Source organism: Limanda limanda, chromosome 16, assembly GCF_963576545.1.
Source record: "Limanda limanda chromosome 16, fLimLim1.1, whole genome shotgun sequence".
NCBI classification, from domain to species: domain Eukaryota; kingdom Metazoa; phylum Chordata; class Actinopteri; order Pleuronectiformes; family Pleuronectidae; genus Limanda; species Limanda limanda.
In genome coordinates this window covers 21,248,313-21,276,229 of record NC_083651.1, presented here as the reverse complement: position 1 = coordinate 21,276,229, position 27,917 = coordinate 21,248,313, and the positions used below count along the sequence as shown (strand labels likewise).

The 27,917-nt window shown below is 40.6% G+C and overlaps 1 protein-coding gene across 3 annotated transcripts; it reads right to left on the bottom strand.

The window, feature by feature from the left end:
• Positions 1-447: 447 nt before the first annotated feature.
• On the bottom strand, positions 448-25,328 carry LOC133021698 (LIM and senescent cell antigen-like-containing domain protein 1). Of its 3 annotated transcripts, none has more exons than XM_061088656.1 (10): positions 25,167-25,328; positions 9,220-9,379; positions 7,926-7,992; positions 7,656-7,776; positions 7,232-7,381; positions 6,448-6,598; positions 4,677-4,769; positions 4,364-4,412; positions 3,525-3,600; positions 448-2,190 (listed from the first exon to the last, which is right to left on the bottom strand). In XM_061088656.1, exons 1-10 carry the CDS (start codon positions 25,193-25,195, stop codon positions 2,076-2,078), a joined length of 1,011 nt encoding a protein of 336 aa, XP_060944639.1. In that variant the 5' UTR covers positions 25,196-25,328; the 3' UTR covers positions 448-2,075. The 3 variants fall into 3 exon arrangements, with proteins under 3 accessions (XP_060944639.1, XP_060944640.1, XP_060944638.1); XM_061088657.1 differs by lacking the exon at positions 25,167-25,328 and adding an exon at positions 22,522-22,541; XM_061088655.1 differs by lacking the exon at positions 25,167-25,328 and adding an exon at positions 2,924-3,058.
• Between the last annotated feature and the right edge of the window lie 2,589 nt (positions 25,329-27,917).

Sequence of the window (27,917 nt, the reverse complement as noted above, 5' to 3'; positions counted from 1 at the left end):
CCTTTGAATTGCAATACCATTCTGTTTTTCTTTTATATGTGCTATTTATTATACGATTTATTTGCAACATGTGCAATATTACTGTTTTTAGGGCCGGAGCACTGACAGGCACTGACAGACAGTGAGGCCCCATTGAAATTGTAAGGATTATTATTATTCTTTTTCAGGCAAATTAATTGGCTTTTTGAGGGCTTTAACATGCTCAAATTCTTACCAAAATTTGTAGAAAATCAGAAAGTGGTGAAAATGTACGTTTCAATGGGCGTCGCAAAATGGCTCAATGGTGCCCCCCAAGACCCCCGGAACATGTTCACATTGACCGATCTTCATAAAAATCGATACACAGGAGTATCATGACCAGACAAACAAAAGGTGCAATTGGAAAAACTCCGCAAATCCTGTATAGAAGTGGAATTGACATTCAAAAACAGAACTTCGAGCACAATATTAGTATTGACCAACATTTTTATAAGAAGAAATAAAAGAATCAACATAGATATACTGAAAAATAACTTTCCATTCAAGTCTAGAACATGCACTTTGGTGTGTTTACATGGAGAAACATTGTATCTTGAAAAAGCATTGTGATGATAAAATACAATGTAAGAGCGGCTGAGTCATCTCCGTCACCCAGATGGTTAAATATCGAATAAAACCACATTTTTGACTCTTTGTTATTGAAGCTGAAGTTCTGCTTCACGACAATCAATCAGATGGAAAGTGACATATGTGAAATGGGTGTTTTTTTGTGGAATGTGTCTTTCTTTACACAAACGAAAAGCTTTCTACGATAATATACAGCTCGAATGAAACCTAGTGAAAAACGGAAACGATTCTTTCCCCATTCACAACAGTTGGTTTTTCTTTGCTAAGAGGGTCTGAGCCCGAGGAAGTAGGTACACCTTCCTAAGAGGATCACTTTCTCTGGATTACAAACAGCACACACACACACACATGTTCCTACATCTGACATTACTCCCACATCCGGTCTCAGCACATGCCACAGGCTATCATGTTGTAACACACACAACCATAGACGCAGTAAGTTACCAGTTGTCATGAAAATCAAAGCTGTCTCTGCGCAGTCCAGTATTTGTTGACAGAGCGTCAGAGAAGTTGTTAATTTCTAAGCTGGTGTTAAACTGGATTTGATTACTTCTGAAAGGTGTTTCTAATATTGTTTGACACTCATGTATTTACTGGAATTGACAGTGGATTAAACTAAAACTTAATAAACGTGTAACTCTATAAATATGACTTTCCACCTGTTTTGTGTTGATTCAGATATAAAATGCATATATGTAACAAGGCAATCCGTCATAGTGCAGATAATGGTTTAGTCCATCACTGCAGCATCCAGGAGCCAGTGTGATACCCTCAGACCGTCACTGCAAAAAATAAACATTTTATAGGGCTAAAAATAAACTTATTGAGCATATTACAGGAAATACAAGTTAGTAATACATAAAAGAATACAAGTTGGTGAAAAAAATGACATATAAGATATAATAATATATACACATTTGGCTTTATATGATATAAGAGTTACTCAGTTACATACGGTAACAGGAGTCAAACAGGAGACACGTTTTTTGGCATCGAGACAAGTTGGCAAACTGTCGATCAACATGTCAACACAGCGTTAAGGAGATATACTTCTCCCATGTGTCAATGGTCTCTTAAAGCTCACGATACTATAAATATAGGACCATCGTCAGGCGTGTTTATGTTTATATATACTTATATGTATAGCTGTGAAAGAAGGCAAGCATGTGAATAAAGTACAGTGCAGTAACTGAGCTGAATAGGTTCAAGTCTAACCAAGAAACCAATAATCTGAGCCTGTCAGTTTCAGGCTGATGAAATGATCCTCAGTGCTTTAAAGCTGTGACTGAGAGGACAAACAAATTGAGCTTTTCACTAAATAACCAACCTTAAATTTAAAATACCAACGACATCAACCACATAATCTCTCATCTCTTTTACGATTGTTGCTTCGGGAAATGTGACTTTTTCCATGTGAGGGCACGTCAGGGTCTCATCCTGCTCTCCTGCCTGCGGCCTTGACTGTCTGTTCACTTGCGTGCCACAGTTTCGGAGAGTTTCTTCAGTCTCTTCTTCAGCTCCAGAGGGAATTTCTCATAGCACTTCTTACACACTGGCTTCATATCAAACTCCACAAACTTGTTCCTGTAGGAAAGAGAAGAACAAGTAGGAAGTGAGACGTCTCTCCCAGTATGCACACATCTTAAAACACTCACTATGTCCACTGATATAGATCTACACACAGACTATATTTTTCTGAATCCATATTATGACTACGGCATTTTGAGATCTGTGAAGCCTCTGCAAAGTTACAGTTTTTGCTCCATCAGTGGCTCCTGGTTGTTTTCTGAATTGAATGCCATTTATTCCAGTAACACCAGCCGGCTCTCTAAACCTTTCACTCCAGCTGCCCCTGTATGACATTTCCTCCAAAAGCAGATAATCACTGGCAGGACCAGGGCACGTGTCAAACCCAGTGGGACCTCGCCACTCATACAGTTGCAGCCAGTAGATGCCGGAAGTGATTAAGGTTTTACACCTTACACCCAGACAGACCGGGAGACCCGGGAAACAAAGCCTCCCTTTCACTATGTGGCTGATCTAATTTACTTGTTTGCATAGCAGTGGTTACCATAGTGACCAGCCTTAATTTTGAATAGTCTTTCTGGATGAGAGGTGTTGAAATGTTTCCAATGTTGGTCTCTAAAATGAGTCTAGTCATTGCATATTCACCTCGTAACACTTTACTTGCATGCAGCACGTTTGAAATATGATGAAAATGACAGAAGAATAAAAACATAAAGGAAGAAAGATGGAAACTGACCAAAGGAAAAACAGTGGAAATGAGAAGAAAGGAGAAAGAGAGGATCACAGACACATGGGTATCAAATTCTTCTTCTTCTTGTCTTTTAAGTCACGTTCCCGCTTGGCAAGTCGGCGCTTCATGTCATCCGGCAGGCGCTCATAGCAGTGCTTACACACCGGTTTCAGATCCACCTCCACAAACTTATCCCTGACAGAGCAGGGGGGGATGGGAGAGAGGTGTGAAGTGTGAAAGAGAGGGTAAAAGAGGAAGAAGGGCAGGTGGAGAAGGAGAGGAAAGAAACATCAAGGAGGGAAGGAAACAGAAGGATGAGGGAAAGATAAAAGGTTGGAGAGAGGACAGGTGGCACAAGGAGATGTATACAGGAGGACAAACAAGTGGGAGGACAAACAAATAAAAGAGAAAGGGGAGAAAATCAAGAATGGACAGGTTTGAAAAACAGCAGCAGATTGTCCCAAACACAGGGTGGATGTGAAAGACAAGCAGCAGAGGGAACTTAGCCAGGTCAAATGTGGATTCTTATCAGTCTTCGGAGAGTATAATCCAAACTGAATAAGTGCACAATGCAGGGTAAATGTGTGGATGTGACACACATACCACTCCACGGGGACGTGACTTATTGCCGCAGAGTGTCTCTTATTTAGACTCCACTTACTTGAGGGTGAGCTTGGTGTTGCAGGTGGAGCAGGCAAAACAGTTGACACACCAGGCCTTGTTCAGAGCAGACACCACTGAAACAAAAACACAATCACATGAGACACTGATCAAGACCATCATATGACAAGTGACAACAGAGACTGCATTTCTAGTTTGTAAATGTACAATATGTAACTTCAGTCACGAGGGGTCTCTCAATCAAAACCATAACAAAAGACATAGTTTGATGGTGTTGGGAAGCAGCGTGGGATCATGAGACTTTATTACAGATGAAGATACGCCTGATGTGACTTAGATGCCAATCATGTCTATGGATGGGAATTAATGTTTTTAGTCACTTTACGCACAAACAGCAATAAATAATCGTGGCCCATCATGCCCAATACAAACATTGGAAGAAAAAACTGCCGACTGGCTAACTGGCAAGCAATGTGTATTTTCTTTCAACATACGTTGTTTGCCCCAGAAGTCAGATCAAAGACATCATATGATGAAAAGGAAAAGGCAAACAAAATGAAACGTCCTTTTGCCTTGAATAAAATTGTGTATAATGGAAGTACACAAGTCTAATATATAATATAGGTATGGTCATTTTTAGACATTCTAGGGAAGAATTGTTATTCTTATTAACAATTGTTATTGTTATTCTTCTGTATCTATATATACAATGTATATATCAAAATCCTTGGAATTTCATGAAAAAGAGAAGCCCGTGGTAAAAAAGGTTTTAATTAACAAAAATATTTAACGGCCAGAACAAAATGTAACATATAACTTCTTTCTTTTTAAATAACTTTAACTTTCATATATATTTTCAATGTAAATGGGTTTTCTCACCATCTCCTTCAATGACACGGTTGCAGTGGTAGCAGACGTCTCCAAACAGCTGAGCGTGTCGAGGGGAGAGAAACAAAGAGGGTGAGCACTGAAACACGTTGTGAGATATATCTCATGAAATAATGCAACACAATGAAGCAACAGTAGTCTTCACCACAGTTAAAATAACACTGTGCACTCCTATGCCATGCAAACAAACACAGGCTACACAGGAATATTCAAACTTCCCACAGCGTTGTGTTGAGTTCCTCAGTTGTTTCAAACTCTATTTTATGTGTGCAACTTAAATCTCCCCAGCCCAGTTGATTGTTACCTGGTTGTAGTGTGTTTCGCAGTAGGCCAGGCCCTTGCGTTCGTAGTGACGGTGTCCCAGGAACGGTTTCTCACACTTAGCACACACAAAATGCTGCAAACAAACCCATGGTCAAGCACACATGGTTAGAACAGCCACAGTCAGTACATTATCACTTTCAGACCATGTCACAGGCAACAGCACAGTCTTTAGACATTGAATCAGTTCAGACCAAAACCACATCAGCTCAGCCCGGATGTAAACTGAATCCAGAGAGAAGAGAAGACGGATAGAACGACCTCCAGAGGGCGCACTAGTCGGCTGAACAGATTTGAGGTATTGATTTAGAGTACCACCGGACTGAAAGTGGATTTAGTCTTAAACACCATCTCATTGAGGAGGCATTGTGTTTGTGTGTGTGTGTGTTAACAGACATCATGGATCACACAGCAGGGTTACACCAATAAAGACTTTTGTAGTCAAAACCAAGATTATGTTTGTGATGGAGGGTGTTGCCAGCCATGTTTAAATTTGATAATTTGTATAATCATAATTAAAGTGATTTCACCTAGAATCTGATTCTTGTTGTGTATGAAAACCCTCTGACAGATCTTTAAATATAAATGTACAATAAAGCTTTTTAAGGTGCTGAATCAACTAACTTTAACCCAAATTGTTGAGACAAAAGGAAATCCGGCCTGTAGCTGTCATTACATCATAATAGGATTGACAGACAAGTGGAAGACTTTTTGATAAAAGATCAATTTGTTAGTGTAACCCTTATGTAAAGGCTGGTAGTTTGGAGCCAGGCAGGGGGAGGCGAGACACGGGGCAGCAGTCAGCAACGGGCCGATCCTTAATCCCCTCACCATGTCAAAGTGTCTCTCACAATAGGCACGACCACCTCGCTCATAAAATGGGTGGCCCTGAAATGGGCGCTCACACACTGTGCACACATGATGCTACATGTGGACAGGAGAGGACAGAAAAAATGTGAAAATAGCAGAAAGGAAGATAAAGATGCAGAATATGGTGGAATGATGCCACAGAAACTATAATTATTGCACTGCAGTTGTATGCCACTGCCAACCAGCGAATTTTCTGTAACCTATTTCTACACACCTATTCCAGATTCATATTCAGTCACTGTGACCTTTACCTTTGGCTACCAAAATCAAGTGAGTTAATCTTTGAGTGAATGTTTGTGCCAAATTTAAGTAAATTCCCTCAAGGCATTCTTGAGATATTGCGTTCACTGGAAAAGGACAGACAAACGGACAACCCGAAAACATAATGCCTCCGGCCACTGGCTGTCGCTGGCCTGGAGGCAATAAATAATACGGAAACAAACAGCAGATAATAGAGGAATGATGATGATGTAGTACACATCTCGGAGAAGAAAACACTGAACCTCACTGTGGAGATAAAGCTGGTACAAGTATGAGTCACACATACAGACATTTTAAAGATCAGTCACTGGAAACAGATGAAAAGTAAAATGAATGATAGAAAAACAATCCCCATAAAAACATATTGAGTAAGAAGCTATTTAAGCAACTCAATTTCAACAAAGTATAGTGCATTTCAGCAGGAAATCATTTTAATATTCTTTCATATTCTGTGAGACCTAAACCTCCTATCTTCAAAACAGGCAGTACCCGTCAAAAATCTGAAAAAACATTCCTTTAAATTGACTTTTCTGATTGGAAAATGTTTAATCAAGAAGTAGGATGTTTATTTTGCTCAGAATAACTGAAGTTGTCTCTAAAATGTTTATACTTTAATATCACACCTCCACATGCCACTGCTTGCCCATGGCGTTGACCACACGGCCCTCGATGGGTCTGCGACAGGCTCCGCAGATGGGGACCCCCATCTTGTCGTGGCAAGGCAGACAGTAGAGCTCTCCCTTCAGCTCCCTGGCATCTACAGTCAGCTCCTTGCTGCAGACACAGGGGGAAATAACATCACGTCACTTAATATCATCATCAGATGTTCTGTCTCACAAAAAATAAACCTTTCTTTATGCATTTGTTACAATATAATAATGGTAAATGTGATTGGGAATTTACATTTATGTAAAAAGATGAAAATATGGGGGGAAACACACAAAATCCTGCTCTTCATTATAAATGATATGTGTGAATTGAATTACATCAACACTACATTACACAAAAATACCCATGTCTGTTTCCCTATAACTTGTCATAACACACATAATTAGATCACCTCATTGAACTTGTTTTACAGTCACATATTTTGTCCAGCAGAGGGCACTAAGACGTTTTTATCCCACATCTGCACAAACTTTCATCCTAATTTGCCATTTTTATTTTATCAATGAAGAGACTTGAAACAATTGTTTTTGTTGTAATAATGAACCTGATAAACACAGAATCTCACAGAAACAACGCCACTGCATAACAAAATTGTGAACTGGACGTTGACATAAAAGACCCGTGTCTGCAGGTGGGGACAAAAAGTCTAACAACAATCACAGTGTTCATGCTGTGAGTGAAGTGACTGACACGGCTGATCAGGTTTGTGTGTGGGTGTGTGTGTGTGCGTGTGTTTACCCGCAGTTGTTGCAGTTGAAGTGATCAGGGTGGTAGGGGTCATTCTTGAACAACAGAGGCTGCTCCTCAATAATAGCATGACACTTCTGACAGATGTACTTGCCCAGGCCCCGAGCTTTCTCTCTGTTGTGACACGGGCGACACAAGTGCCTGAAGGAAGAGAGAGAGAGAGGAATACACACATAGGCAAAGAGATTATCCTTTATCCTCCAGCTCTGGTTTCTACAACCTTCAGTATATAATCAGCATTTTTCTGTATCTTTTTCACATCAGGAAACTACAGTTTACTTCTCTCTTAGACACTGGCTGTTCCCTGCGTTCACACTGACATTAGCACCAGGTAAAACAACCTTGTACAAGACAATAACTGCTTTCATTACACAAATATCAGAAGTGGCCAGTAGGTGGTTGTAGAGGGACTGACCTTCCAGCGTTCTTTACAAAGCCCACATCGGCCAGCACGGCCTGGCAGATATCACAACAGAAACAGTCAGGGTGCCAGCTGTTGTTCATGGCCTTGATCACACGGCCGATGATGAATTCACCTGAAAAAAACCCACAGAGTATTATAATCATGATAAAACACAACATTTTATATTTGTGTTAATTACGTGTTAAGCTACCTCTCCAAATGACCCTGAACAGGTCGGAGCGGGTCATGAAAATGTACTTTTACTGCAGTTCCTACACTTACCACACTGGTGGCAGCAGGGAGCGAAGAGCATCTGGAAGTCATGTTCACAGTATTTCCTGCCTTCAAACTATCAACAAAATTAAAACCATTTGTAAACAGTTAATTAAAGCACACAAACAAACACTAACAAATTATAATAGCAATCATTAATTGACAGTATATAATCTATACACTGAAACAAAGGTGAAAAGAACCAAAATAAAGCAGCTAAAATATGAGTCACGGATGATGAGTTGTACTCTTTTTATGTTTTTGAACAAAACTCAAACTCGCATCTGTCTTTCTGTATCAATGTGCACCACAACATGCAGATGTGGGTTTGAATATCAAAATCACATGCCCTGAGTCACAAGTCCCCTTGTGATCCCAGTCTGAGCCAACATGGCTTCCCATCTGCTGCACAGGAGAAGGATTTAATAGATGAGTGAAGCGAGGACTAGATTCTACTTCACCACAGATGATGACTAATAGATCCGCTGTGCATTTTCATTTTAAGATTATTCTCTTAAGGTTGTGACAAAATGTTTCTGTAATAACAAGTTTCTGAAACAGATGTCATGAAGTAAATTTACTTATTGAGACTTTATAGAACTTTAAAAAAAAATACCGACTTAGAGAAAATAAAAAAACAAGACTATTCACTTCAATTCAGTGGAGTTTATTTTACAGCTAACATCTAGTGGCCATAAAAGGAAATGCAGCTGTGAAGGTGTGTGACTGAAACATTTTCTTTCCAATTACATCAGGTAGAGTGTGAGATCCTGCTTCTCTGTTCAAAATAGGGAATGAAAACAAATGTTTTCCTGTTTCTTTAGATGCTTATATTGATCGGACTACTACAGACACCCTATCTTTGATAAATTGACTGAACATAAAGAGCATTAGTTCTCCAGAGAAACATCTGGCCTTGTGTCAAGGCTGCTGAGCAAACAGGTTACTGGAAATGAGGGTCCAATAATTCAATAATGCATTAAGGCTGTGTTGAGCCCTCTTTATTTACCTCAACAGGACGCTGTGTTTAAATTCTTTGTCTAAGGGATGTGCACTGAAGACGGCCTTGCTCTAAACAGTGGTTTTACTGCCAGTAAAATGAGAGCCCAGTTCATTAACCCATCACGATCATGTGTAAGATTTGTAGGAAACGGTTACAGCCGTACTCTGGACTGGTCTTTTTGAAGTCAAAGTCCAAACCCTTTGCAATCCCATGGCTCCTATAACTGCCATGTAAACAACTGCATCACACATCTTTCATTGGATTATTATGTCAAAATGAGATCTTGGGACAAAGCTGTACCTCATAGAAGAGTCCCTCTGGGAACTGTTGGAAACACTGGGCGCACACAAAGCACTGCTCGTGGTAAAGTTCCCCGTTACTGTTCACGATCTTCTCCGCCGGGGCAAAGCCGCTCTTACAGCGCTCGCACATGGCGTTGGCCAGAGCGTTGGCCATGTTGCTGGAAAGAGAAGGAAAATTTTGTTTAAAGGGAATTCATATCAAATGTACACAGGTAAAACATAGAAAGTAGAAGGGAACCATGAAATAAAACATCAGATGAATTTTACTTGGGTGGAAATGGGCTTTGATAGTAGGATTAAAATTTTACTGCTGATTTACTACAGCACATATTAAGTGTTTTCATGTGACAGTATTTGTGTCTTTATAACTCTTATTTAATGTTTATTTAAAGATATAATCCGATTAGATTCTTCCATGCAATGCTTGTCCATGTTTAAGGAGTTTGTCTCTCTGGGAGGTGTCGGCACAAATGGCTTATATGTAGAATCCAATGTTCCCCAAGTCACGAGAACAGCTGGATGATGTACTCAGTAACAGGAGACAGGAGAGAAGAGAGGGGAAAATGTGATGCAAGAGGTTATCAGCACACACACACAATATCTTCGTTTATTTTGGATCTATTATTCAGGGTGTGTCGATTAGTGAAGTGAAACCTACTGAGAGATGTAGTTACTGAACTGAACTGCACTGAGCTCACACAGATATGGTTCTGTATCATATAACAAAGACATCATGATGACATATGAAGTCGATACTGGCATTTCATAAAACAATCACAAAGTTGTCTTTCTGACTCCCTCTGAAACATGACCAATATATCAACAGAGCAGAGCCCCCGGGCTTTTGTTGTGGAAGTTCTGCTGCCAGATCCTGCAGAACAAATGTGGTCACGACATTGTGAGTGGGTAAGAAACTGAAGGCATCTTTAAGATGAGGTACACTATCAAAACCTCGTTCACCTCATTCTTCGTAGATTTATGTTAGGGCTGATTGGACCATTGGACTAACTTCATAATTATTCTCTCGTAATAAGAACGACTCCAAAAGAACAAATAATCAAACTTCTCCAAACCAAACACAAGCAGCCAGAAGTGCTTCAAACTAATTGTTCAAAGATGTGCCACAATAAAAACACTGCTTAACACTTAACGGATGTTGAAAGTGAATAGGATCAGGTCGTAGACAGAGATAGTAAAAAAAAAGAAAAGAAGAGAGAATGGTGAGACAAAACTGGCTTCTCTGCTTTGTTTGAAAGGTCAGAATACCCCAGTGTATCCAGGCAACACACACACACACACACACACACACACACACACACACACACACACACACACACACACACACACACACACACACACACACACACACACACACACACACACACACACACACACACACACACACACACACACACACACACACACACACACACACACACACACACACACACACACACACACACACACACACACACACACACACACACACACACACACACACACACACACACACACACACACACACACACACACACACACACACACACACACACAAACACACAGTACAGCAAATAGGAAATAACAAAAGCTTCAAGACACTCCGCTTATATCCTCTCATTTCATGGATTTAGCTTCTCATCACTTTAACAACGTACATTTCAGTTCTTCTATTGTAGCTGTGAAACACTAAAAAATATGTAGGAGTAAGTTCAGTTTCCATCTGAGCCCATTTCTCAACTTTATTATAACCTTCCTGTTCCTGATATCACACACACTGACAGCCCTGCCCTATCCCAAACATTTTTGAGAGGAAGTGATACATCCCTCAAGCATTTCCACCCTCATATCTGCCTCCCACACCCTGCATGAGTTAGAGACGAGCCTACACACCAGGCAGGACTGTGCTGAAAGTCCCTCTCTGCACTTTGCCCTGGCTGAAGTAGTATTCGGATTATGCCTGTGAACTGGGCCAAGGAGGATTTTTATCAGCGTTTGTTTCTTTATTAGTTAGCAGGATACAGAATAACTACTGGACAGATCAACCACGGAACTTGGAGGGAGGGTGAGGTGTGGGTCAGGAAATAACATCGAGGAATTTTTTTCACTGTCTTTCACTTTCAACATTTTCCTTGATTTAACTGAGAATGACTCATGGATCTTGATGGAAAAAAGTTTTAGGGGAATGATATTTGTGAGTGTGTAAATGTGGTTTTATAAGGTGACTGTTGGGTCTAGGGGGAGGACTTCACTGTATTTAGTGTCATTCTAGTTTGTATAGAAATCTTAAAAAATGTGAATTTGTACTTTCATTTTCAATTGGTCAAGCACTGCTTGCCTTGTATGTGCTGACTACACAGTCAAGCTTTAGGCAGTTTAAGGACTTGATGCAGTAGCTGCCACTCTATAAGACAAAAGAAGAAAAGAGTGCACTGTGACTATAAATGGAGTCTGGTCTTCAGTAAAGGGAAAGGATGCAGACTATCACTTCTGTTATGAATACACTCTGTTCCCTCCTCTCTCCCTGCTCTGGTCACATCCGTTTTTTTTTTTTTCACATCTTTTCTTTTGCATCTCCCCATCCTCACTGTTTATAAATGCATTGACTCAATATTTTAAATAATCCCATCAAAACATTGACATTCTCATCTTTCATTTCCATATTTGTCTTAAACATTTCACACATATTAAAATGATTTTCAACAAAAAAACACTGGGAAAACTGGGAACCAGATATTATTAACAGATGTCTGAATATTCAGTCTGAACTAAGTTGAAAAACACTGCCTGCTCAAATTCTAAACTATTTTTAACTGACCCCCTGTCTTCAAATCTTAGGAACCAAAAAAGTATTTACTGTCACCATATGTGCAGTCCACAATTAGGCTCAGTGCAGTAGTGTTAGGGGGATGGAGCGAGACTGTAGCGAGAACCCACCGCTGCATGTGCTAGACCAATCTGGACTCAGTCTCAGCAGTCAATCATGACGTTTAACCCAAATAGCATCAATAAAATAATTAAAATCCATGTTACTGGAAAAATTTGTGCTCAAACTTATCACTGTGATGAGAACTACTCAAAGTGACAGAAACCATATTTGGGAAAAAATTATGTGTGCTTTGACTTTTTAGTTTGGTTCAGGCAAGATTTGAGACCCATATTGCAGCAAGTCAGCAGGTTGCTATCAAGACACCTGGGTCTACTTTTGAGGAGCCGTCATGTCGTTCATCTTTAAACACGGTCTATGATCCCACCTCAGCTCTGGCCTCTTGACCCAAATTTTGTATTTATTTTAGTCTGTAGTACCTGATGATCCTGAGGCCAGAAGTACAGTCTGTATATTTAGCTTCCCTGCTCCTCATGCACACATACATGCACACATACTTGTAATGCCAGTTGGCATATTCTACTTTGCATTACAACTCCCCCCTTGGCACGAAAATAGCCCTTCCTGTGTGCTCCCTCGTGTGGCGCACAGATAAATCCCTGCACAAACAGGGCACCTAAGGCAGCTTAAGCCAGTCAGACTGTCTGGTAAAACCCAGGTACTAGAACATCAGAATTCTTCACATTCTGTAACACTGCAATAAGATTGGAGCGCACAATATAATACAATGTCAGCATATTAGATGTCAGTACTCCTTGACACACACAACTACACTCGAACACAGCATTTTTGCAGTCATCGGTTTAAATTACAAACTACAAAATTGTTTAAATTACCAATTTACAGTTGACATAAATGCACCAGAAATTAAGTGTTGGGGTTCTGTAGAAGGATGATGATGATGTATGCCAGAGAATGATACAGACTCTGAAACAACACTTTCATGTATATCTACAGACATCCTCATGCAATCATAAAAAACATATTCACAATAGCAAATTCCATTGTCATTGTGATCTGCACAAAACCTTTACTTTGGTAGAAAACTAAACTGTGATCTGACCCCTGTCCACTGCACCGTGTACTTACAAGCGAGCGTAAAAATCACAAAACTCCTTATAGACTTTGACATCGCTCTTCCGCCTCTGAGACTTGGACTCTGGGACCTCCGCCTCCCCTCCGTCCTGAAGCCTCTGGTGGAAACCATTCATATCCCCACGAGGAACATGGTCCAGGACTTCACTATCCTCAGGTATTGACAGCGGCAGGGCACGACCGTTCTGCTCCATACTTAAACAGTTCAAATTAAGTACAAAGATCCAGCTAACACCTGTGGGAATGTAGCAACTCCAAATAGTAAAAAGCCTCTACGCTGGTTCAGTGTTAGTTTCCAGTAATGCGAGGAGGGATCCAGAAAGCAGAGGGAGCTGTAATCCACAGAACAAGGAGACAGAACCGCTGATCAGACTGCACTGAGAGTACTCTCTTCCTCTCTCTCTCACACACACACCCTCTCTAACGGATACACTCCCTCTTTCCCTTATTCCCACATCAACACACACACGCACACGAACACGCACACACTTAGTCTCCCCTCCTGTCACTCTGGCCGTCTATTCTTGGGCAGGTTACTGGAATTAAAGAGCCCACCCTGACGCCAGTCCAGACAGAGGTCACTAAGACACACACACGCACACACACACGCACACGCACACGCACACACACACACCCACACACACAGATGCTTTTTTAATGCTTTGTGTCCCTAATATTTACAATCTTTGGCTAATACGAGTATGACTGTGTTTGGATGTTGAACAGCTGGAGCCCTCAGCTTTCCGGGAGATATAAAAATGTGGCTTCAACTCAGTGTTGCGCAAAGCGGTATTGTTGCACTGCAAAGCAGAGGAGCTAAAGCAGTCAGACAACAATATAACAATAATAAATTCTCGTTTATTTTCCTCTTTATTTCATCATATGTTTGACATCCACCAGTAAACACACTAGAAGAAGAATTCAAGCTCTGGAACTGGAATTTGTCTCTCTTGCAATTCAGTTTGTTGAACTGCACATTTAACGTGTAACTGACACTGGTTGTATAAATCTGATTTCTGCATCTGACACTGAAAAATGTGATTGTGTTTTGCATAATGTTAAAATAAAGTGAGCACACGCTGGCTGGCTGAGTTGGAGTCCTTGCACATGTTCACATTCACCATTTCCAAAGACACTTTAACCCCCCTACTGGTAAACAATGTTACGCGATTATTTATGGGCTGACTATTTTTGTTGGTACTGGACCCTGACAGGACTCAAATTCAGGACATAACACACACATTGGCTGGGTCTTCTCCAGGTGGGTCAGAATGGCTTGATCAACACTTTAAAGCATCTATCTTAGAAATCCAATCCCAGTCCCACAAGCCCACAAATCTGTCGTTCCTCTGATTAAACGATAGCTCTTTATGTGGTTAAACTCTACTGGAATCTCAAATTAATTATCACTTTCCAAACCATGAAAACATCAGGCCAGATCCGGAAATACACTCAGGGGAAACAAACATGTTTGATGGTTCGTTGGAGAGCAGCCACTGAGTTGGTCCTGTCTTCTACATTACTCCATCATTCCACAAATAGACACTCAGTGGAGCCTCAACTCCAAACTAGGTGCTGGCAGCTGCTGTTAAGTGTCTGTGTGTGTGTGTGTGTGTGTGTGTGTGTGTGTGTGTGTGTGTGTGTGTGTGTGTGTGTGTGTGTGTGTGTGTGTGTGTGTGTGTGTGTGTGTGTGTGTGTGTGTGTGTGTGTGTGTGTGTGTGTGTGTGTGTGTGTGTGTGTGTGTGTGTGTGTGTGTGTGTGAAGATTTTTGTATACATACTAGTGACCAATTTTGCCTCCTCTGAGAGCAAAAATCCTCCACTTTCTGTGACAGAAAAGGCTTCTGTCACAGAACCTCACGTTCCTCACCCTTTTTACCACTTATTAAACTATTTAGTCTCCAACGACAGATGTTCTGGGTTTTGACATGAATGACATAGCGAGTCAAACATGTCACCAGGAAGCATTTAAAGCTTCCAGAGCGTTTCCACACCAGATCATTGTTTCCAGTTCAAAGTCACATGGTCTGTCGGGGAGTCTCATCCACTGGGAACCAGTGTTGACTGATTGGGCCTGGGTACAATGGGCAGAGGGTGGGTGCTTAACAGGAAACACGTAATCTCTCCTCCTGATTACAGTCAGTGCCATGCTGAGAGGGTTCCACCCTAAAATGAGAGCACAAGAACTACAGTGTTCAGGTCTCTGGTGACCAGGCTAACATGGCGATGTGTGATGTCACAATTTCAGTTTGAAATTCACACTGCTATTAAATCATATATTAAGAGTCAAAATTATGTAATAACCAGATCTTTTAGCAAAGTAGAGAGAGAGAGAGAGAGAGAGAGAGAGAGAGAGAGAGAGAGAGAGAGAGAAAAAAAAAAAGAGAGACGATATGAATAACAACCGATCTTAAAAATGGCGACAGCAACTGTCTGACTTCTTTATGGGGTCATTAAAGGTCAAAGGTCAGGTCAGCCATGCTAAAGAAAACGTTTTTTTTTTGTTTTTTTTACAATTTTTAAACATTTTATAAACTGTGTGATAATTACACTATAACTTTGAAGTTCAATCCAATTTTATGACACTGTCTCTGTGTACCACCACTCGCCTTTAAATACACTACTTAGAACGTACTATCCTGCATTGGGAGAAAAAAATAAACAACACTTGTACTTCTAACTTATCATTGTAGGCTAAATTAATCTGTGTCTGCAGGCATGTAACCAAGACTACATTTAAAAGTTGTAGACCCAAGCAACAGCCCTGACTCTCTCAACCGGTGCGAAACAAGCACACTGAGGCTGGATGAACAAATCAAACTGAGGCTGGATGAACAAATCAAACACACCCTGCTCTCTCACACACACACACACACACACACACACACACACACACACACACACACACACACACACACACACACACACACACACACACACTGTGTCAACAGCAACCATGGCAACAGGGACATCAGGGCTGCTTGGGTAAAACCATTTTACCTATGACAAGGCATCAAGTGTGTGCACACAAACACACAAAATGCATGTGAGCCCTCAGTGACACACACTGATTCAGTGAGTGTGCAAACATTAGTCATGACTAACATTTCCTTTGTTTTGCACTTTTTGTTCCAGACGCCCACTTAGACCTGGACTATCCATTATCAACCCAGCACAGAGGAAAAGAGCGACACATTATACAACTCTTTTTAATGATGTATATCAATAACTATTAAGTAACTTGTTTGGCAGTTTATAAAAAAGATATTGCTTCTCGACTCTCCATGTGCCTATGAGAGCTTGTTTATGAATGTGGACTTTATAGGTCTCCAGGTAGATAGTTTCCTAAAGTATAATGTTAGTTTTCATAGCTTCAATGTCACTGAGTTTTGCACCGACTCTTTATGTGTTTAAAATGTATGGTTTTAGCTGCAGGTGCTGCACTGGTAGCAAAACACTCCTCGCATAAATGTTTGACTGTCATCATCATGTTAAACTTTGCAGGAGATCCACTAAACAGAAAGTGGTTCTTGTTTTGGTATTTATGTCTTAAACTTATAACTACAAAACATAAATTCATAGTCCATAGTCGTTGTCACGTGCATTTTCCTGTGTAGTGTCAAACTTCTCAAAATAGTCTTTTTTATTGATGCAAATTAATAAGAAATTTTAAATAATTAGTTTGACACAGAAAATATACCTTCTCATGTAATGACTGCAAAACCAGAGTTGTTGTGTAAGAATTAGATTTTACTCAATCAATATTGTGACATTAATTCCATTAATCATCCAGCACTACTACTACTACTACTACTATACTATACCATTGTATGATTGGTGCAAAGCAAATGAGACCGTCTGCTTGCTACCAGGAGAGAAATGAAGCGTCTTTGGTTTGACCGGAGACGGTGAGCTCCCTCTTACTGTTCGCATTCCTCACATGACTACATTCCTCTAATCACTTAAGGTGCACACACACAAAGTGACAGAGAGAGAGAGAGAGAGAGAGAGAGAGAGAGAGAGAGAGAGAGAGAGAGAGAGAGAGAGAGAGAGAGAGAGAGAGAGAGAAAATGACAGAGACAGAGAGGTGTTTGTGAAAGAAAGAAAGCGGACATCCAGAATCCCTCTGATGCCATCATATTGTGAAACCAGTATTGCAAAAGTCCTCATGTTTGCTGGTCACATGACTCGGAGGAATGCTGAGACTCAGCTGCGATATTTGCAGATCAAATACGCCACTACGTCTCACCTTATCACCCCTTGTCAAGAAAAGCACTTTTAAATCCTTCAAAGGGTCTTTGATACAGATTGTGTTTACAAACACAAAGTAACTCTCTCAGAATAAAGCAAGACAGTGTCAGTCAGCACCAGATAAGGATAAGCAAGCTGATAACCAGCAAAAGACCGGAGGATGCGGTGTTAGGAAGGTTACACTCAAATCCCATGTGGAACGAGTACACTTTAAATAGTTTACAAACAAAAAAGATGGAGGAATGAAATCAGGTGGGCAGACATCTCCACTGACAATTTGTAAAGAAATGTGGAAACCTTGTGATAAGAAAGCAAAGAAACCACAGGATAATTGAATGATAGGCCATCAGATGATTTTTAAGCGTTTGCACATGGCATTTTTTTTTTTACAAGAACCCAACAAATCTAAGACAGGCAACATGGAAGCTGGATTATCTGACAGGAATAAAAAGCAAGGTTTACAGACGCAATATTGTTGCTGCTATACTAAAGCAAAACGTTGTTACTTTGTGAAACATTTTCTTGTCATTCACAGATTTTTAACTAAAAGAAAAGTGTACACCATGATATTCACATAGATTATCAGTGGCACAACCAAAAAGTAAACCAGCAACACAAATAACAATCATCCTACTGCTGAATCAGCATTTCTCAAACCCATCAACAACTTGACACCAGCTTCACCAAGCAGGACTCACCTGAGGCTTCCCAAACTTCCATAGCTGTCTGGTCTTTCCTGTCTCCGTCTGTACAAGTCTGAGTTTGACAACTCTTTCAGCTTCAATGTGTTCATCTCCCCTTCGTCTCTCTCTCTCTCTCTCTCTCTCTCTCTCTCTCTCTCTCTCTCTCTCTCTCTCTCTCTCTCTCTCTCTCTCTCTCTCTCTCTCTCTCTCTCTCTCTCTCTCTCTCTCTCTCTCTCTCTCTCTCTCTCTCTCTCTCTCTCTCTCTCTCTCTCTCTCTCTCTCTCTCTCTCTCTCTCTCTCTCTCTCTCTCTCTCTCTCTCTCTCTCTCTCTCTCTCTCTCTCTCTCTCTCTCTCTCTCTCTCTCTCTCTCTCTCTCTCCCCTCCTTCCTTCCTTCCTTCCTTCCTCCCTTCCTACCCCTTGTCTGCTGAGGACACTCAGTTCACAGAAGAAGGGAGACTCCTAAGCACTAGTGCGCGTTTGGTTTGAAATGAAAAGATTAAATCTTGAGCCGCTCTCGTCCTCCCTCTTAAACACACCTCCAGGGCTCACACCCTTTAGAAAGGACACGTACAGAGGTGTGGTTTCCCAGCCAGCACACCTATCAGCTGCCTCTCGCTCCTCCTCCTCCCTGTCCTTTAGCAGGTAGAGGGGAAACGTCTCGCAGAAAAAGAGAACACTGCCCTTTTCTGGCCCTTGACCCAGTCATTTCTCTCCCTCCCTCCTACTTCTTCTTTGCATCGTTCCTCTGTTTTATAGAAAGTCAACAGAGGACACAAATAACAAAAGAGAAAATGAAAAGCTCTTTTCCCCTCGCACATGTAGATATTACACATACTGTACACACAATGGCCACTGGAGTACTGAAAGTAGTTACGGTCAGGAATTACAGCCTGAACAATACAGCATTATGTTTGATGCCAAATGCAAAAAACTGTACAAGAGTATTGACCTGAACTTACATGGACACTTTTTGGCAAGGATCCCTGATGTTGGGTTATTAAAAAGACGTGATAAATATACTGAATCCGAATATATTATAGTAAAACTATTAACTTTAGAATAAACAATCCCAGTTAATATGTACGATATAAAGATAAATTCACCTGGAATCTAATTATTACCAAGAACAGCTACGAATAAACAAAATATGAAATGCGGATGAATAAAAATAAAGGTTACTATGCATAACATTTATGTGCTGAAGTATCTTTTTCTCCAAATTATTCATACAACATCACACAATATGCATGATTTATCAGTATCAAAAGACAAAATAATTATCTTAAGGACAGGTAAAGCTTTACTTAATTACAAAAAAGTATTAAAATATTTGCTATCTGAACAAAGCTTGTATCGAGGGGGGGGGAACATACAGACAGAGTGATGCACTTTATGGAACAATGTCAACTATTATAGAGAACTATTTTCAAGTTTAATTTGTGCTCCTCTGTTGCAGACTGTGAGATTATTTCCCAGCGTGAACAAAAAACTACTGACAAAGGGTAAAATGTCAATCCATGAATAATTCATCACAATTTTACGTAGGAACAAGAGCCCCTTCCTCTGAGACAGACACAAAAAAACTGCAGATGCACAGTTTCTAACGTTTCCGCCTCCAAGACATGTTTAATTACAAACAAGAGGCTGTGACGTCTTTAGAGCACAGGGCAGGAGCCAAACAGGCCAAGCCGACAAGCAGCCAATGGAGAAGCTGCTGTAAACGAAGTAGCTTGTAGTAGCTCTGTGAAACAGAACAAGCAAACTACAGCCTGAGCTGATTGTGAGGCACCACTGATAAACCCAGCTGTCTCTTGAAGGCCCCAGACAGACAGTCCTGAGAGATCTAATCACAAGTGGACGGCTCTAAATACATGTGTTCACACCTGAATGTGTCTCCTGTGACCACTTGTGATCAGATCTCACTTCCCCCGCTCTAAATGCAAATAAACATACGTCATCTCTGCTCACATAGATTCATTAATAATTTGGAAAAACAAAGGCAATAGAGGGGGGTGCTCGGTTAGCGCATACCTCTGTCAAGGCTAACGCCCTATCTCAAAATGGTTTAATGGGTTCTTCTTTTAGTCATGCCTCATAAAATTCCGTGGAAATTGATTTTCCTGCTTCCTACCTGACAAACAACTAAACACCAATGCAAACAAGCTCATATCATTATCTTGTGGTAAGTGTCAATATTGTGACAGTGCACTCAAACAAATTCGGATATGGGTAATGTTCATTTCAGTTCAGTTCCTTGTGAAAGTGTAGCAGAGGATGTGAGCTGAAAAGGAGGTTCTTCATATGTGGCTCAGGATGCACTTGCGTTCACACCCTAAGAAAAATGTGACCACATGGATCCCAGACCACCTCTGAATGTTATCGCATCTAAAGAGGCATTGAAGATGAATTTGGATGCATTTCACTTGACGTGGTCAACATGATGTGGTCATTGACGTGGTCAACATGAACATGTCAATGAATGTTAATACAAGGACTGAACAGGGTCAAAGTGAACACCAACTAAATATAAGTAATTGATCAAAGCTCTTTTCGTATTTAAATGCAAACAACTGATGGAACAGCTTTCCCTCTAAAATGACGGCCTCTTGATACCATGCTCTGATTCTGACTGAATTTGACAGACAGATATCTGATGATTTCTATTCGGTAAATTATTATCCCGTTTGTTCCGTTCAGTCAATGTCAGGACCTCTTATCAAAGATGAATTATGTCGGATGGTGTTTTGGATAAATGACTTACAGAAACCACATCTCTCCTTTTTAAGATCAAACTTTGCACCATGCAGGTTCAACCTCAGGAGCTTGTCTTGACCTGCTCCGCATTCCACATGGGTTTGACGAACACACAGAACCGTAGAATGTGAATGTTGAACTTCAATATTCACATTCTGAAGCAGCTGCAACGGCCTGACATGTCTGAGTATGTCATGACATTAACGATAACTTACGAGTTTAAGGGTTAAAAAAAAGTGGTTTCTATTTTACTGCAATCATCAAAGTTGTTCCACATGTTTGCATATCTTTCTTACATTTTTCAAATAATTTCAATGTTATAATAATGGTTAATTTTCACATATTGTAAACCACTTTACATTTAAAACTGACTTATGGATGAATGCTGTTATTTGGATTCAATTAGCATGCAACCATATGGTGGAAGAAATTTGCGTACACACACACACACAGGTCACGGGGTCCGTGCATGTCTGAAAGCAGCGATGGAAGCCATGATAATATAGATGTGAGGGGCTTTACACACATGCCATTTAAACAAAAACACACTCCAGAAAAAATCGTGTCACATTGTTTCTTAATTTACAACACAGATTTTTTAAGTATCCCAAACATCAACCAGATTGCAATGAAGCAACGTAACTGTTTTTACAGAACTTATTCCAGATCCAGATTCCATTTTCACGCCGGGAACACACATCTGCCTCATCTGTCAACACATCATACCTGAGCCAATAACTAACTCTGAGCTCAGGTCGAGGCGGCAGAGAGGTCCGTCCACTGTGTGTGTGTGGTGTGTGTTTGTGATTGTGTGTGTTAGGTATGTGTTTGAGCTGAAGGAAAGGGAGAGAGATTGTTTATCCACAGCGTGGATCTGCTATGCATGTCTGCTCCCCCCCCAACCTGAAAACCAATAATTTCACCGATAAAGTACGGTACAAGTGTAAGGAGACACAAAGAGGGAGGTTTGTGAGAGGAAAGTCGCATTGACGGATATTTTGTGTAAGTATAAGCTCCACACACACACATTCCAGAAACAACACTGCCGCTGTGTGGACAACTCTGGTACTACAGCAATTCGATCAACATGGCACTCTTTTAACTCAGCACTGCAAACCTACAACACTGCAATGACTGAAATGTGATAAGTTTAATCCACTGAGGAATAACTGTTGGTGGAAAAATAAAATCAGCAGCTTCACTTAACATTTCACAACAAACAGAACCTGGGTTCAAACCCCTTACACTTGAGAAAGTTCAATTATTGCATACTCTTGTATCTCAATCAATACTATGTCTCTTTTGTAATTATTTTAATTTCCATAGGAAGTTCAAATTAATGGAGATCTTGGCTTCACTTAAACACATAAGAAGAAGTGTAAAAACAACTTTGTAAAAAGGAACAAATGCTGAGACACTATTAAGAAATGCCCGGAATTTAACATCAGTCAAATCAAGCTGACTTCCCTATCGATGCAATAAGAACAAACGCACAATACGACATACAAAGTTGCTGCACAGCTCTGCAAACACGTCAACATGATTCATACATCAAACTTAAAAACAGTAAATGAGCTTATAGCTGCTAATGCTACTTCAATTCCAATACTGCAAAAAAATGAAGTTATCTTACCATGTCTTGTGTCAAACTGTAGTGAGGAAAGTAAGTTGCTGGTAAAGTCCCTTTGCTGTCACTGCAAACACTCCTACTGCCGTTATCTGCATGGCCACATCACTTCCTATTTGCTGTACTGTGTGTTGTGTGTGTGTGTGTGTGTGTGTGTGTGTGTGTGTGTGTGTGTGTGTGTGTGTGTGTGTGTGTGTGTGTGTGTGTGTGTGTGTGTGTGTGTGTGTGTGTGTGTGTGTGTGTGTGTGTGTGTGTGTGTGTGTGTGTGTGTGTGTGTGTGTGTGTGTGTGTGTGTGTGGGCAACATGAGGATGTGAATGATTGCGTCCACTTGCGTGTGCCACAGTTGGTTGGATGTAAAGCCAGCCAGCACACAACCAACCCTCTACACTTGTGTGGGTGTTGGTGGTTTAGGGAGGTGTGAGGAGGAGGAAGTGGAGGAGGAGGAGGAGGAGGAGGAGGAGGAGGAGGAGGAGGAGGAGGAGGAGGAGGAGGAGGAGGAGGAGGAGGAGGAGGAGGAGGAGAAGAGCACTTCAGGATATAATAAAAGGTGGAGAAGAGAAAGGGGAGGAAGGAGGTGTGAGGAGATGCAGGGAGGCTTCAGAGGGATGAATAATAAAACAGTTCTCATAGACCTGCCATGTTGTGTGTGTGTGTGTATGTGTGTGGGTGTGTGTGTGTGTGTGTGTGTGTCTCTCTCTTCCGGTTCCATAGAGGAGGTGAAAGGTCAAACCCAGTGACAAGAAAATGACCAGAATATTCAGACGAGGGCGGCGTCTGGATAGAGCACGCATGACATATTCCACTCGAGAAAGTATTTTGGTCTACAGCACATCAACACAGGCATCTGCCTTTATCAGTAAAAGCTCTTGAATCTTGTTGCCTTTCCAAGTTAAAGTCCTCTTTGGCATCATCTGTGTTCATGAAACCTCTTTTTTTCCCCAAAATATTTGTTTTCATTTAGGTTTTTCAGTGTTAGAAACCATGCTTCACAATCCCTCACATCACACATGTGAGTACACTACACACAGTCTAGCTCCTACGACGCTCAAGTTACCTGCTCTTCCAAACAAGGACAAGTCCACTGCAGGCCCAGACATTCTTCTGAGCTCCAGTTGTATCAACACAGTGAGGAATCAGATACAAGTCTTATGTGTTGGGAATGCAGCGCTCGCTGTGTCAAAGACTCAGGGCTCTTATAAAAGCCAGATTCATCCCAGGCCATGATTAGCCCGCAAGTGCACACAGTAGCATTCACCCCCGGTGGAAAGAAATATTACTGTGAATAGAAAGACCTCAGGGACTGGATGGTCAGGACAGGAAGTGGTTTGGAAAGCAACAACTTCTGTCCAGTGAGTCTGTGTAGACATTCCTGTGCAGGGAGGAGGTTGATCTGCAGAAAATAGAGAAACATCCTCTTTTCGTCTCTACACCAAAGGGACACACCGTAGGCAATTCTCATGCAAGCAGCTTCCGCCTCCGGTGTTTTCCCTTTGGCGTAAGAAGACTTTCTCTCTGCTCTTCTTTGACTTTCTGGCTGAAGGGTGAATTTAGGGGTGACACAAATATATCAAGTTGCCCTTAAAGCAATTATTAAAAATAATCAGTTAGAGTAGTAGACAAACCTCCAGTGAATATTGATTTTTTTATTGATGTGTGAATGGAAGAATTTAAGGAGACTCAGAGTCAGCACAAGCTACAAGATTGTGAAACAGTGTTACATGTTCCTGTAGAAGCCATAAGTCTGTAAAGTATCAGGTGGATTTGAAGAAAACGTTTTGCAATACTAAGGAGAAGCACCGCACTACCCACAATCCTCAGGTGTAATATTGCCGTCATCGATTGGTAGATTGATCACAACCATGAAAATTATGCCAGCTAGGATCAGACCATTCAGCGATACCATAAAAGGTTACTAAACAAACTACAATATATATCAATGCTACACGTATCACATGTATCTTATCCAGAATGAATCATGTAGCCAGAGGCTCCGTATTTTACACCGGAGGCAAATCAACCTCTGAAATCTAAGAGGAGACTTTAAAAGTCAATCAAAACAGATTTCAGCTTTTTTCCTTGTTGATTGTTTGTGTTTTTAGATTAGTTCTTGTTAAAAAATCCTTTAGATATTTTTGTCTTGTTGTTATTGCTAATGGACATTTGAAAATCCATCAATCAACATGACCCATACCAACATGGCGGCTTTGGCTTCACTCCCACATCCCGTTATGAACGAGGCTTTTTAATTCAATTGTTTGATCCTGAGCACAACAGTAGTGTCCAGTGGTTTGTCTGCTGGAGGCTTTCCCCCACACGACAGTAGAGGGCGCTGGCGAGCAGCCGAAGGGACCAAATTGAGATTGCGTCTCCACAGAGAAATCAACGCGTGAAGTTTACGTCTTTTAACGCTAATTATCCACTTTTTCAAAAGCCAAACAAATCCAGCTTCAGGATAACAAAGTCAGCATCCCCGTGGCAGCCTGTTCGAACCGGGCCCATCGTGTTTACAGCACTAGAGAATAGAACAAACCCACCCGGGCTACGTTTTTTATTTTTTCCCCTTTTTCCTCCAGCGTCAAAATATCAACTTCCAAACTTTTCACGCGCAGCTTCCTCTTTTTGAAAACCCTTTACACACGTCGCACTCACCCGTTCGTCATCTCGCTGAGGCCCAGCATCGTCCCCAGTGTTCCCAGTGTTCCCAGTCCGCCGCCGCTGCTCCTCCAGATGTGCTTCTTCACCGGGGAGGCTCCGTCACGTTAGCGGGGGTTGGGTGACACACCGCGGGCAGAATGGCGAGGACGGACCGCGCCTCTGTCCCTCCATGGAAGACTCCACTTCCGCTGGTCACTTTCAGAGTAAAACCACTGTCAAGTAACAAATGTTTATTTGAGTAAACTAAAAAACGCATGGACATAAAATAGAATAAGGGCCATCAAACAATAATCAATCAATCAATCAAATTTGATTTGTGTCATCCATATTCACAAATCACAATTTGTCTCATAGTGCTTTAACATGGTGTGACATCCTCTGTCCTTCACCCTCAGCAAGAGTAAGGAAAAACGACTAAAAACCCTTTTAACAGGGTAAAAATACGTTGAAACCTCATAGAGAGCCACATGTGAGGGATCCCTCTCCCAGGACGGACAGAAGTGCAATAGATGTCAAGTGATGGAAACAATCATCAAGATAAAGGTTTTGGCAGCATTGATGAGGGTAAACATTTTGAAGGATAACTTCAATACTATATGTCAAGCAGTCAATAAGGGCTTTTACAGCTATTATTTTAATGTCTTATCAATCTTCTGCACACAAGAAGTTATACACCTAATTATTGAAGTTGCAACGGTATCACACCAGTTTCTCCCAGTAATGTATTAGCCAATTGTTGTAAGGCCAAAGGAAAAACGCAATTTCTGTGTTCATTAATTAATTAATTCATACATTCACTTGTCTATTCATTTGTACTTTTATTCATTCATGTATTTATTCATTTCTTCCTTTATCTATTTAGCTCTGTATTTATATAGTAACCTACATTTTCGTATTGATTTGTTTAGTTATTCATTTATACTTAGTTTTTTGTCATTCATACAAAATAGCTTGGGAACCAACCAATGACTACAGGGCTCACCCATAAAGAGGGGACATGCACCTCGTTCCATGGGACAAATCTATGCTTTTATGTTGAAAACTAAAGGAACAGTTGAGTGTTTAAATGTGTTTCTCCTGCAGCTTCTCACGTCTCAGTGTGGGTGACCCCACCACTGCAGAATTATTACTGTGGTCAAATCAGCCGACACAGAAATTCTACTGCGCGCATATACTGACATTTATGGTAAACGCATCCAAAGAGTTTTTTCAAAATAAACTGTTGACATGGAGCATATATAAAAAATGCATAATTGAAAAGGAAATGGATTGGATTATATTCACAAGAAGTATATATTGTCTCACTTGTAATTTTTATGAATAGCAGTTTGACTGTATAAATTAAGAAATTTTACAAAATAAAAGTCACACATGTTTAGCTTCAAGTAGCTAATTTCTGGATATTTCAAAGTACTGTAAAAAAACTTTGATCAATAATTCCAGAGAGAGACTGATATGCCTGTGTTCAGGATCTCTCAAATTATCAATGTACTGGATATTAAACATATTTACTGTATAGATTAAGACATTTTTCAAAGTAAAGTGGAATAGATCATTTCAGGATACTTCAAAGTACTGTAAAAAAACTTTGCTCAATAAGTTCAGAGAGAGACTGATATGCCTGTTTTCAGGACCTCTCTGACTACCTATATACTGAATATCAAACATATTTACTGTATAGATTTGGAGATTTTTCAAAGTAAAGTCCAACATTTTCACTGTGGAATAGATAATTTCAGGATACTTCAAAGTACTGTAAAAACACTTTGCTCAATAAGTTCATAGAGAGACTGATATGCCTGTGTTCAGGACCTCTCTGACTACCTATATACTGAATATCAAACATATTTACTGTATAGATTATGATATTTTTCAAAGTAAAGTCCAACATTTTCACTGTGGAATAGATCATTTCCGGATATTTCAAAGTTCTATAAAAACACTTTGCTCAATAAGTTCAGATTGAGACTGATATGCCTGTGTTCAGGACCTCACTGAGTACCTACATACGGAATATTAAACAGGTTTACTGTATAGATTAAGAGATTTTTCAAAGTAAAGTCCAACATTTTCACTGTGATTTATTCCAATGATTTATTCCACAGCTTGCGTAGGTCAGTCACCTGTGAAGACCAGCATCATTTACCCCTGAACCAACGCGGAGAAATGCGCTCCCTGGGCCGCAGGGATGAGCCAGCCCCACGCCACTACGCTGCCATGGGTGGAACCAGGACACCAGTGGACACAGGAGCTGGGTCCAAACTCATGGGTAAGTTTGGCAGGCTGTCGTGTTGGCAGGACTTCAACCACCTATGCATTGCACAATATCTAATAATATGTAAATTTCAAAACAAGAATGAACCATAACCATTTCAAATAAAATAAAAACTGCGCGCGAACAGAAACCTACTGCGCAGGTTTTTTTTAATTTTTTTTTATTAATTTAATTTAATTTAATTGCCTTTTTTATATTTAATAAATTTAAATTTACATAGTTATATATTTTGCAATAAATAGGTGATTGAAATCCTGCCAATTTTAGGACTTCAGTATATTGCCGGCACGAAGATAAGAAAGAGTGGGGATCTATTTTTATTGTTTTTTGTAGCTTACAATTTTGTCTGCCTGTGTGTGCATCTGTATACAGTCCAAAAGTTATTGTGGATGCATGACAGTTTGCATGTGTATGTTAGGGGGAACCAATTTGAAATCTCACCTAGGGTGCCAACATTGCCAGGGCCGGCC

Bases quoted from the DNA above. Each gene is read 5' to 3' on its own strand.
- LOC133021698 (XM_061088655.1), bottom strand. From the start codon at position 9,375: ATGGCCAACGCTCTGGCCAACGCCATGTGCGAGCGCTGTAAGAGCGGC. The intron at 6,599-7,231 runs GTAAACACACGC...CTGTGTCTGCAG, and splicing joins TTCAACTGCAACAACTGCGG to CAAGGAGCTGACTGTAGATG. The intron at 4,413-4,676 runs GTAACAATCAAC...CGACACGCTCAG, and splicing joins GCGAAACACACTACAACCAG to CTGTTTGGAGACGTCTGCTA.